This window comes from Sus scrofa, chromosome 6 (assembly GCF_000003025.6).
Source record: "Sus scrofa isolate TJ Tabasco breed Duroc chromosome 6, Sscrofa11.1, whole genome shotgun sequence".
Classification (NCBI taxonomy): domain Eukaryota; kingdom Metazoa; phylum Chordata; class Mammalia; order Artiodactyla; family Suidae; genus Sus; species Sus scrofa.
The window spans coordinates 19,163,740-19,176,637 of record NC_010448.4 but is presented as its reverse complement, the minus strand read 5'-3'; the positions used below and the strand labels follow the sequence as shown (position 1 = coordinate 19,176,637).

Here is a 12,898-nt window from a genome sequence, read left to right as displayed (position 1 = left end):
AAAAAAAAAAAAAAAGAATATCATGGAGTTCCTGTTGTGGCTCAGTGGGTTAAGAACCTTACTGGGGAGTTCCCTTCGTGGCACAGTGGTTAACGGGTTCGATGAGGTTGTGGGTTCGATCCCTGGCCTCGATCAGTGGGTTAAGGATCTGGCGTTGTCGTGAGCTGTGGTGTAGGTTGCAGACACGGCTCGGATCCCTCGTTGCCATGGCTCTGGCGTAGGCCGGTGGCTACAGCTCTAATTCGACCTCTCGCTTGGGAATTTCCATGTGCCACAGAAGCGGCCCTAGAAAAGGCAAAAAGACAAAAAAAAAAAAAAAAAAAAAAAGAAAGACCCTTACTAGGATCTACGAGGATGTGGGTTTGATCCCTGATCTCATTCAGTGGCTTGAGGATCTGGTGTTGCCACAAGCTGTGGCATAGGTCACAGATGTGGCTAGGATCTGGCGTTGCTGTGGTGGAGGCTGACAGCTGCAGCTCTGATTTGACCTCTAGCCTGGAAACGTCCATACCCCACAGGTGCGGCCCTATAAGGCACATTATAATGGAAACCTCCTATAAACCTAAGCAAAGGTCAATTCATCAGTGGCAAGGCCAAAGACTTTCTCCTCTGTCCATGTTTTTGTGTGTTGGGCTCAAATGTCTGGCTTAAACAAATGAAGATGCCAGAATCTAAAATCTCAAGAAAAAGGATTCCAAAGAAATACGCAGGTAAGTCAATGAAAGTTTGATACTTCTGTTTTACATAAGGGATAATGAAGGTTACATCAATCTTTAATATGTTTAAGACTCAAAAGGGTTTTTGATATAATAGTTTTTTTCTCTTAATAGAAAATGTTTAGAAAACTTTTGTTATGAGGAAGTTGTTTAGAGAGAGAGAAGAAAATCAGCTCAGCAAATGAACATTCTCTTCCAGTTTCAAAGACTGCTATTTCAGATATAAAGGCTTCCATTTCTAACATTTTAAAACTTTTAAAGTTTTATAGTAAGCTATTGATAGAAAGAGGATGTTGCAATTCATTAGTAATAAAAAAATAGGTTTAGGAGTTTCTGTTGTGGCTCAGTGGGTTATGGACCTGATGTTGTCTCTGTGAGGATGTGGGTTGGATCCCTGGCTTTACTCAATGGGTTAAGGATCTGGCGTTGGCTCAAGTTGTGGCACAGGTCACAGAGTGACTTGGAACTGGTGTTGCCATGGCTATGGTATAGGCCCGCAACTGCAGCTCCGGTTTGACCACTAGCCTGGACTATGCCACAGGTGCAGCTATAAAAAGGAAAAAAAAGTTTACATAATGAAATTAACATTAAATAAAAGAGACCCAAAATATATAAAGAGGAACTGCATTAATATCAAATGTTCTTTGTGGTCATTCATCCTGTGTTTAAGCATCCATGTCAGTTTCATGAAGGATAAATATTAACTTACTTTAGTGGGCAGTGGACATTCATCTAGTAATAATGTTATAACAGCTGGTCCCAGGGGATCTTCCAATGGAATAACTCTAATTAAAGACTGGACAACGTCCAACCATCCTTCATCTAAGAGCAAATCAAGAAGATTACATGATGGAGCCACTATTTAAAAAATGTGAAAATATATAACTTATAACACAAGATGATTTCACATTAAAATAGAAACACTTTTGGAAAACAGAAACATCCTAGAGCTTCTAAGCAGCTAATATTTGGCACAGACATAGTTATCAATTGCTAGTCATCAAGGTACAGACAAAGAATCCTAACTTACAGGAGTCTAGTGATTTGGGGGTACCTTTATTTGAAGAAAACTCAAGCTATGTCCTAGGTTCTCAAATTATGGTTAAAGTAGTTTTTAGCATCTTATTTATTACATAGGAGTTAAACAAGATTAAGTTATGTGAAATAGTTGGCTCTATTTTCAGAATGACAATTAAGAAACTGAGGGACAAAATTTATCCTCCTCATTCTGGAAGAGTTATGGTCAAAGATCTGCCAATGCCAAAAATAATTTTAATTTTAGTGAGATAAAACCATTACTAAAAGGTGCAGCATCTACTCAGGATACAATACAGTGCTTATTAATTATTGCCCTTGTACAGGAAAATTTCCATAGACTAAAGGTTTTTTCCTTTGTCATGTGTGTTAAGTATTATTGAAGTCTATTTTTTTTAACATGGCTGCATTTCTTCATAATCATTAATTAATTAGGAAGTATTTAAAAAAAACTTTAAAAATACCTGTTTCTGCCATTTCGTGCAATGTAATCATTGAATAGGGAGGTTCCTGATCACTGAAAAACAAACATTCAAGAAATCAAACTCGAAGAAATAAGAAATGACAGTTTCAAATAAAAAGTCAAACTGGAAGTGTGGAGTTAGAAAGAGAAAGAAGAAATACTCATGAATGAATGTAGAGAAAGAGATGGAGGAGACAACCAGAGCTATAATCTATAAGGAAAAATGCACACTGCACACCATGTGTGCTCATTTCCAAGGTCACTGCCTGTGATGGCCTGCAAATAAAATGGGCACAAGGGCACATGAAAGGACCACCATGTGGCCATGTGGCCTAAAGTCAAAGGAGAGGACTAAAACTAGAGCCCAGAGCTCACTTTCAGCTTTACCTCTAGAGGTTAATGACAATAGAGATATGCCAGGGAGACCAATGTCATCTTCCTCATACTTACGTGAAAGCGCCAGGAAGGGAGATGACAATCCCAAATGAGGACATACAGAAGCAAGGGCCTATACAACATCTTCATTTTTAAATATCACTATATGCTTAACTTCACCAAATGGTGTTAGAATGAAAAGCAACCAAACTTATCAAGGAGATATTTAATCTTCTACTTGCTGTTCTAAAATGGCATGTTTCCCTTATCAGTGGATTTTCAAACTGTGATCTCAGGAATCCTAAGGAGGTGCTTTAGGGGAACTTTATTTGTTTGCATATTATAGATCTCTGTTTTACTATTTTAAAAAAATCATTTAGGAGTTCCCGTCATGGCTCAGCAGAAATGAGGATGCAGGTTCGATCTCTGGCCTCACTCAGTAGGTTAAGGATCTGGTGCTGCCCTGAGCTGTGGTGTAGGTCACAGATGTGGCTTGGATCCCACATTGCTACGGCTGTGCTGTGGGCCAGCGGCTACAGCTCATATTTGACCCCTAGCCTGGGAACCTCCATGTGCCATGGGTGCGGCCCTAAAAAGACAACAACAACAACAAAAAAAGTTGTTTAATCCTTAGAAAAGCCTTGAATATGGGATTTACTAAGTTCATTTCAGATATTCATTAGGTGTGTTTGACACTTCCTGTGCTTTTTCATAATACAGGACAATTTTTATGTAAAAGAATTGTTTTAAATGACACAACTGATACAAACACTGCTTTGAGGCAATCTGACAATAATGAAATCAAGGATGCATATACTCAACAATGCTAGAAAAATTATTACACAGGTGCATTTGAGGATATTAGCTACAGTGTTATTTGGAGGAACAAAAATTTAGGAGCAGTCATTTGAACCAAAAAACAAAAGAAAATTTAGAAGTAGTAATTTAAGTGACCATCACCAGATTATAGGATAAGAAAAGAGAGTACTTTTGAACATACAAAGGCATACTCTGCAGCAGTCAGAAGCAGTGGTAGCTTTAGCGACACAGATCTCAAACATAATGCTGAGAGATGTTAAAACCAAAAAGACTTACCTGTTACGTAAATTAAAGAAAATCATATATTATATATGTACATAAAACAATGTACATATATAAACTTCCTATATAGACATAAACCAATATGTGTCAGGGAGATTGGAAGAATATATCTTAAATTCCCTAGAATGGTCACCCAGTGATATTTGGAGGTGGATGATAAAGAGCACAATGGGATTAGGAAAGAAGGAAAAATCATAAGACAAGGTCAGTGACCAATAATGAATAGGAGCACCTACCTAAACTCCATACAGACACACTTAAAGGACACCCACATCTTTACACTCAAAAACCAAAATTCTGGAGTTCCCGTCGTGGCTCAGTGGTTAACGAATCCAACTAGGAACCATGAGGTTGCGGGTTTGGCCCCTGCCCTTGCTCAGTGGGTTAAGGGTCCGGCATTGCCTTGAGCTGTGGTGTAGGTTGCAGACGTGGCTCGGATCCCTCGTTGCTGTGGGTCTGGCGTAGGCCGGTGGCTACAGCTCCGATTCGACCCCTAGCCTGGGAAGCTCCATATGCCGCGGGAGCGGCCCAAGAAATAGCAAAAAGACAAAAAAACAAAACAAAAAAAAAAAAAACCAAAATTCTTTGTGGAACAGAAATTGAGCAGAAACTTCTGGTGGGAGGCAAAAGCTAAAGCCGTAAGACTACTGGCTTCTAGGTAGGGAACTAGACAGAGGTGACTAACAGCTTTATGTCTGCAAGGTGGGTAATAGGGACCAAAACTCCACTTGTGCAAGGGATGGAGCACATTCACCGAGTAAAACTGGGATGGGGTTCCCCTCTCAGTGAAAGGAACTGGAAGAGTTATGAATGATAACCTGAGCTGCAACTGGTATAATGCTGCAAGTCTCCAGTGACAGAAAAAGGCAGAGAAAGCCATGCAGCAAGAGCTGGGCTTCCCACAGTGGGATGGAAACTCAGAACCACTGCTTTTAGTTTCAGTTGTAGACTGAAGGTCCCTGGGATGGAGACAACAAAAGGGTCAGACAGCAGGGGAGAAATAGACAGAGAGAACACGCACACACGTGCATACACACACACACACACACACACACACACACGCAAAGGAAAAAAATTTCCATCAAGAGAAGCCTGCAGGAGTTCCCATTATGGCTCAGTGTATTAAGGACCCAATGTCGTCTCTATAAGGATGGGGGTTTTTGACCCCTGGCCTTGCTCAGTGAGTTAGGGATCCGGTATAGCCATAAGCTGTGGCATGGGTCACAGGTGTGGCTTGGATCTGTTGTTTCTCCGATTTGATCCTTGGCCCACAAACTTCCATATGCAAACAAACAAACAAAAAAGAGGAGCCCACAAATTGCAATTCCAAAGCCATGAGAATAGCTAACATTAATGCCATTAACAATCTGAGGATACAAATTACAAATACTTGAGCTTCAAAATGATTTAAAAATAAGTATAGTTCTATACCAACTCTCTCACTATGGCATTAGGAACTGTGCTGTCCTCTCAAATCAAGGTCATTCTCTCCTAAGTAACAGAGACAGAACAATAAATACAGATCATTTTATAATTGTGATATCTCTGTATATCCTTTTACATACTTTCTTATTAAGACCATCTCTCCCGTCTTTCATGTTTAAACAGCCTCATAAATTTTATAGGTTAAGAAATTCTTCTCTTTAGCAGTTTCTAAAAAAGCTAACAAACTGGAGCTCCCATCGTGGCGAAATGAATCCAACTAGGAACCATGAGCTTGCAGGTTTGCTTCCTGGCTCCGACCAGTGGGTTAAGGATCTGGTATTGCTGTGAGCTGTGGTGTAGAAAGGCAGCAACAGCTCTGATTAGACCCCTAGCCTGGGAACCTCCATATGCTGTGCATGTGGCCCTAAAAAGACAAAAGATTAAAAAAAAAAAAGAAAGAAAACTACATAACTATGTTTATAAACTGTCTAAATCCTGTTTTGCCATTATATTCTCTAACATGCCCCTTCACACTTGCTCTGCATCTGCTTATTTTTCCACTCTCAGAAGTGGAAATTCAGCACAAACAAGTGTAAGGTAAAAGTTATCCTATAATGCGAACGCATACTACTTGCCTCACATAAGTGGATTATGTGTTTTATCAACAAATTTATTTATAATCTGCAATATTTTCCTGAAGCTTGGAAATAAAGCTCCTACCTTGCCCCCTTCCACCTCCCTTAATCACCATTTAAAAAAATACAGCAAAGTTTATTCTATACCTGTTTTTTCAAAGGCCTTAAATAACACTGCTGTTCTTTACTTCCTTATTTGAGAAGGACAACTTTTCATTACAATTTCACAGTATGTTTGCTATGTCACCATGAAGAAACTTTATATAACAGCTTCTGGACCCTTGCTTGAGTTTGGGGGATATAAATGGCATAGATTTATACTCAATAGTTATTTCCTACAAACTACATTAAATTATTCAAATCCCAGAACTACTTGAAAGGCTTCTCAACTGGTTATGGAGAATACTTAACATTTCCCCAGCATGTTCTATAGCAGCAAGAAAAATGTGCACAGTAAGGGTTCCTGCTGTGGCACAGTGGGTCAAGGATCTGACTGCAGCAGCTTGGGTCACTGTGTAGGTGCAGTGCGGGTTTGATCCCTAACCCCATGCAGTGGGTTAAGGGTCTGGCATTTCCACAGCTGTGGCTTAGGTCACAGCTGTGCCTCAGATTCAATCCCTTGCTTGGGAACTTCCATATGCTGTGCATGTGGACAAAAAGAAAAAGTGCAAAATAAATTTATTTATTTACTTTGGCCCCACCTGTGGCATGTGGCCTGGGATTGAATCTGTGCCACAGTAGTAACAAAGCCAGATTCTTAACCACTAGGCTGCCAGGGAACTCCTAAATTTATTTTTATGAAGAAAAAAAAAAGCCTCAGAATAATATGCACAGATATACTTTGTACTATTTTTGAGAAACTAAACAAAATTAGGTTTTTATAAATGTGATTATCAAATATTTAGATAAATATATTAGCAGAGTCTAAAGGAAAAAGAACCTAGATATAACTTTTTTAAAATACTATCATCTATTGAGCAATTGTTATGCACAAGGTACCACACTAGAGGCTTTATATATATTATCTCATGATAATCCTTGTAAGAAAAGTATTATTCTCCTTTTATAGGTCTGAGGAATCTGAGACTTAAAGAAGTTATTTACCCAGTGTCATATAGCTAGGCCAGAAGAGGCTGGGCCAGAATTTCAACCTCAGTCCACCAGGGGCCTAAAACTTATTTCTAAATACTATGCTATACAGTTAAAATATTTTCTCAACTTGAACAATGCCCTTTATTTCACTGTTATTCAATCTAGGATTTTGTACCTAGACAAAACAAGGGGAAAAACAAAACAGGTACAGGTGTGTCCTGTAGTTTCATCTGATTTGTAAGCTTCCCAAATGGATCTAAGAGAGCCAACTACGGAATACAAAAGGGAGGTGGATGAAAACTATCCATGACTCATGCCTCTCAACTGCCAACGGAAGTTTCATACAAGCATGATCTTGGTAAGACAACTCATCTTGAACCTCTGTTGAGTGGAGCAGATAGTCAAACAGGATAAGAATGAGTCTTCATGAAAACACTTCCTACTGGAGCTTCAACACAAACTCACCCCATACTTACTATATTCTCTAATAAAGATCACAGCTTAATTAGTGTTTTCTGCTACAAAAATGTTTAGATATTTCCAGACTGGAGTAGATGTGAAAACATCAAACCTTATAATTTACTCTGCCATCAGAGGAGAAATAACACATTCTCCCTTGCCCTGTGAGCAATGAGGCTGGGTGGATACATATCCTAATGAAATGAAGGAGTCCAAAAGTTACGGTTCCTGACAGAAGACTTTTCATTTGATAGGAGGTGACTGGGAGTCAGATACTTACTTATCTACAAGAGTCCGTATGACTGCTAGTGTGTCCAGCACTAGCCCGTCCACATTTTGTTTCTTTCTCCTTGGCTCATGAGGTCCTCGGCCCCTCCTTGGTGGCCGAACAGGGTCCCGGGGTTGGTTCCTTGTGTCAGCAGTGGGTACCGCACTGTTCTCAGCCTGCTGCTGCTGGGTGTCAACAGCGTCTTCTGCCCCACTGTCATCTCGGCAGATACAGGAGTTACCCATGGTTGCAGTGGCACCTCTAGTCCCCAAGAAATGAGCTATGTGCTCCTCAAGAGTCAGCAGCAGACCCTGGCCAAGGCTTCTGCTCACTAAGAACACGGCCCAACCAAAGACAATCATTTAGATAGTTTTCAGTTTTCCAAGTACTGTTTTCATAATTGGAAGCTGAGGAACTTGCATCCTATTTGTTTTTAACAAATGAATGCTGAAGAAAGTTGCAGAGTTGATCTCCAACATTATCAGTTACAGGGAATCCTAGTCATCCAGTGGCAGTTCTAAAAGAAAAAGAGATAGAAAAGGAAAATGAATCAAAGATTCTTGGCTACTCAAATACTCAAAACTTTCCTAGTTTGAGTTTATAGACATTAGGATTACAACAAAGAATCATCTTTGGTTATTTTTTATAGGTTTCCAACATAAACCGGTGTCTTTGCATAAGAGAATTAACAACTAGTGATTCCTTTTTATCATTATACTATAAAGCTGACTGTTAAAACATATCCTCTAAACCACAGGAGTTACTACCGATTTTTTAAAAAAGCATATGCATGCTTCTATCTATACAGAAATACATTAGACAAATGTGTGCAACTGTTTTAAGGGGTCCTTTTGTGGATTAAAAAAAATATCATTTCTCTCTCTCTTTTTTTTTAAGGGCTATACCCCCAGGATATGGAGGTTCCCAGGCTAGGGGTTGAATCGGAGCTATAGCTGCTGGCCTATGCCACAGCCACAGCCACATCAGATCCGAGCCGCGTCTGTGGCCTACACCACAGCTCAGGGCAATGCCACGATCTTTAATCCACTGAGCGAGGCTAAGGATTGAACCTGCCTCTTCATGGATATTAGTCAGATTATTTCCCTCTGAGCCATGATGGGAACTCCAAATTTCTCCTTTCTTAATTTGTGTATGAGAAAATTTAATGTTTCATATAAAATAATTACAATGCTTGTTGTTTAAAAAAAGTTGTGATATAAATGTGATAGCATCCATTTGATAACAAGAATAATAAAAAAATTATTATGAGTGTTCCATTTAAATTATCCAAACTGCACAGATTTCCATTTGTAGGTCTTCTTGAGAATTTACACAAAACCATACAAGTAGTAACAAAGTTTTTCTGTTATGTAAGCAAAACTCTGTTTGGGGGAAGGTAAATATACATCTCAAGGTTACATTTTCACAATGATAAGTTTGATGCACGTCTGCTACAAAGTTAAGAATAGGGATGCCCCAATGATCTTTGTCTGAAAATACTCACTAAGCACTTTGTACCAGGAGCCAGGCTGGCACAGGGAGAATAAAGATGAACAAAATACAGTCCCCACCCTCCAGGAATTTGTGGATAGCCATTCTCACCGACACAGCATGCTTACCATAAAAACAAACAAACAAAAACCTGATGATAGAATCAGCTCTTCATTAATCTGAGAAAATGTGGATAGCTCTAACAAACCTATCAGGAGACTAACAAGGGGGCTGGTAGCATAAAGCAAAAAAAAATGTTGAGACCTGAAGACTAGGACCCATAAGGACACAAATGGACACATAAGGAGTAGAGGTTGGTGTGTAGTCTCTATTCAACATTTGGCTTTTTACAATTAAGTCCTCATGTACTGAGCACTGGCTTGAGAATAAACAGAAAAATTATTTTGGATAGATTCAAGGCAAATTCTTTTAAAAATTTGCCCAGTTTAATTTCTGCTCACGAGGGAAAACAGAAGGAAAATATAGATGAAAGTCTCTCTGTGTCTTTATATATACATAAAATACATAAAATATTTCATCTTACCTAGTATGTAGACAGGGGAAGGGACAGGGGACAGGAGGGGTAGGAGGGAGGAGAGGGAACAGATACATATGATCTCCCTCCAGACTACCAAGACAGCAGTGGATGAGCCCTCTGGTGTTCTTGGCCCCCCAAAACACTCAGGCTGTCTTCAAAATTTGGAGGTTAGACTTTAAAGGATGTGACTGAAGTATAGTTAGAAACATGATGCAAAGATTCAGATGAAAATAGACTTTTAAAAGAAAATACATTCTAAACCAGCAAAGAGTAGAAGTAATACCATACCGTTCCCACCAATGCAGGGATCAGCGAATATAATTCCCTTCAGAGGGTAGATAACCAAGAGATTTCAATACTTAAAAGGAGACAGAAATCAGAAATAACTTTTTTTTTTTTTTTTTTTTTTTTTTTGGTCTTTTATGGCCATACCTGTGGCATACGGAGGTTCCCAGGCTGGGGGTCATATCAGAGCTGTAGCCACCGGCCTACGCCAGAGCCACAGCAATGCAGAATCTGAGCTGCACCTGCGACCTACACCACAGCTCACAGCAACACCGGATCCTTAACCCAGTGAGCAAGGCCAGGGATCAAACCTGCATCCTCATGGATGCTAGTCGGGTTCGTTAACCACTGAGCCACGACGGGAATTCCAGAAACAACTCTTTTAAAGTGTCCCTGGTTAAGTTTCTATTGATTTTATAAGTTATACTGGTTTCTGAAAAAGACCAAAAAGCTACATTTAAAAAATGATGCTTTGGGAGTTCCCACAGTGGGTTAAGAACCTGACTGCAGTGGCTCAGGTCACTGCAGAGGTGTGGGTTTGATTCCCAGCCTGATAGAGTGGGTTAAAGGATCTGGTTTTAGAGTTCTTCCTGTGGCACAATGGGATCAGTGGTGTCTTGGGAGCACTGGGATGCAGGTTCAATTCCCAGGCCAGCACAGCGGGTTAAGGATCTGGCATTGCCACAGCTGCAGCTTAGGTCACAACTGCGGCTCAGATCTGATCCCTGGCCAGGGAATTCCACATGCCACGGGACAGTCAAAAAAAAAAAAAGAAAACAAAAAAAAAACTGCGGCTCAGACTTAGTACCTGGCCCGGGAACTTCCCTATGTCGTGGTGTGGCCATAAAATTAAAAAAAAAAGAAAAAAAAGAATGATGCTTTGGACCTTCTCACAGAAAGTTCACACAGAAGGCACTGTTGGAACAATCTGGATAAAAGGTAAGAATCCAGGGTTTTCTGGCAGGGCTACCACTGGGCAGTACCCTAGCTAATATACCACTGGAGCACTTCCTTGAAATCTTAAATTATTACATTTAAAATTTTTCATCCATTGATTTTAAAAATAAAAAGTGAATATATGTTTAAGACTTATTAAATGCTGCAAAAATCTTCTGCTCTCCTCCAAAAGGCTTTCTTCATAGCCCGTTCTCTTCCCAGAAGTAACCTCTGCTAAAAGCTTCATGAATCTGTTTGCACACCTATTATGATGTACTTACAAACTGTTTTTTCTTTAAAACAACAACCACAAAAAAACAACTTAAGGAGTTCCCGTTGTGGCACAGAAGAAACAAATCTGACTAGTATCCATGAGGATGTGGGCTTGATCCCTGGCCTGACTCAGTGAGTCGGGGATCTGGCATTGCCATGAGCTGTGGTATAAGTCACAGATGTGGCTTGGATCCTGCGTTGCTGTGCCTGTGGTGTGGGCCAGCAGGTGTAGCTCCGATTCAGCCCCTGGCCTGGGAATATCCATATGCCACGGGTGTGGCCCTAAAACAAAACGAATCAAAACAAAACAAACTTAATTAGGATTTTGCCATATATTGTTCTACCATTTTCTTTTTTTCCCTCAACAGCACATCTGTCTACATCAGTATGTACAAAACTACCTCATCTCATTTAAGGTTGTATAGAGGAGTTCCACGGTGGTGCAGTGGGTTAAGAATCTGACTGTAGTGGCTCAGGTCACTGTGGAGGGGCAGGTTTGATCCCTGGCAGTGGGTTAAAGGATCTGGCATTGCCACAGTTGTGGTTTGGATTCAACCTCTGGCAGCAAAATTCTATAGGCTGTGGGTGGGGCCGTTAAAAAAAAAGTTGAATAGAAACCCAGATTCAGGATTATCATAGTTTCTTAACTATTGTGTTGTAAAATCTGTGGCTCAGTCTAGTCCAGGATTTGACAGAAGGGAACTTCTTTGAGAATGAAGGCTACATCTCCTGGGAAGGTGCTCTTTCACTCCAAGCATCAGTGGTAGCAGAGCAGGAGGGAATGCCAATGCCACTGGCTTCTTGAAAGCTCTAGAACCTTTCCATGCCTTTCCAGGCAATCTGTATGGAAACTGGGATGGACATGATATGCAAATAGTAGATTCAGTCCAACCCAACAGTTAAATTGGGGAAGGCATACCTGAGGAAGGGAAACCAATCAGGTACTAAAAATAACTGGCACTGATTTGAAGGTGTCAAGGTGAGGTTAAGTAGTAGAAACTAAAGCCCTGAAGGGGGGATGACAAGGGATCCTAAAAAGTTACAGTTTAATGCTAACATTTATAAAACTATATTGAATGATTAATAATGTTGGGAGTGATTGTGAGGCAAGCAGTGGGTTAGAAAGACATTGAAAATCAGTGGAAAAGTTAAGTTATTTGTTATTGACTATACATGTAGGGGGAATGGGATTCATACGCTATATTTGAAAATCCCAAATGGATAAATTTTTTTTTTTTTTTTTTTTTTTTTTTTTGCTTTTTAGGTTTGCACACACAGCATATGGAAGTTCCCAGGCTAGGGGTCTAATTGGAGCTACAGCTGCTGGCCCATACCACAGCTCACGGCAATGCCAGATCCTCAACCCAGGACAGGGACTGAATCTGCACCAGAGCAGTGACCCCAGATGTGGCAGTGACAACACCAGACTCTTAACCCACCTTGCCACAAGAAAACTCCTATCCAAATTATTATTTGCTTTTTTAGGGCCACAACCATTGCATATGGAGGTCCCCAAGTTAGGGGTCAAATTGGAGCTACAGCTGCCAGGGTATGCCAGAGCCACAACAATGCCAGATACGAGGGGCATCTGCGAGCTACACCACAGCTCAGGGCAACACTGGATCTTTAACCCACTGAGCGAGGCCAGGGATCAAACCCGAATACTGTCGGATTCATTTCTGCTGTACCACAACAGGAATTCCCAATCCAAATTATTTTTGCTAAAACTTATTTAGACTGAAAATAGAATGATTAAATCTATGCAGATTTCCATTTAGTACATCAAAACAAATGGCAGATATCCAA

General features: G+C 40.2%; 1 protein-coding gene across 2 annotated transcripts in view; it reads right to left on the bottom strand.

Annotated features, from left to right (window-relative positions):
• RSPRY1 (ring finger and SPRY domain containing 1) overlaps nucleotides 1-12,898 on the bottom strand; it is a 50,415-nt gene that overhangs the window by 28,190 nt on the left and 9,327 nt on the right. For both annotated transcript variants that reach the window (XM_021093906.1, XM_021093907.1), the window contains exons 2-4: nucleotides 7,582-8,086; nucleotides 2,216-2,268; nucleotides 1,426-1,538 (exon numbers count right to left, since the gene is read on the bottom strand). In XM_021093906.1, the coding sequence (XP_020949565.1) occupies nucleotides 1,426-1,538; nucleotides 2,216-2,268; nucleotides 7,582-7,931 (516 nt within the window). In that variant the 5' untranslated portion in view covers nucleotides 7,932-8,086. The remainder of the gene's footprint in view (nucleotides 1-1,425; nucleotides 1,539-2,215; nucleotides 2,269-7,581; nucleotides 8,087-12,898) is intronic.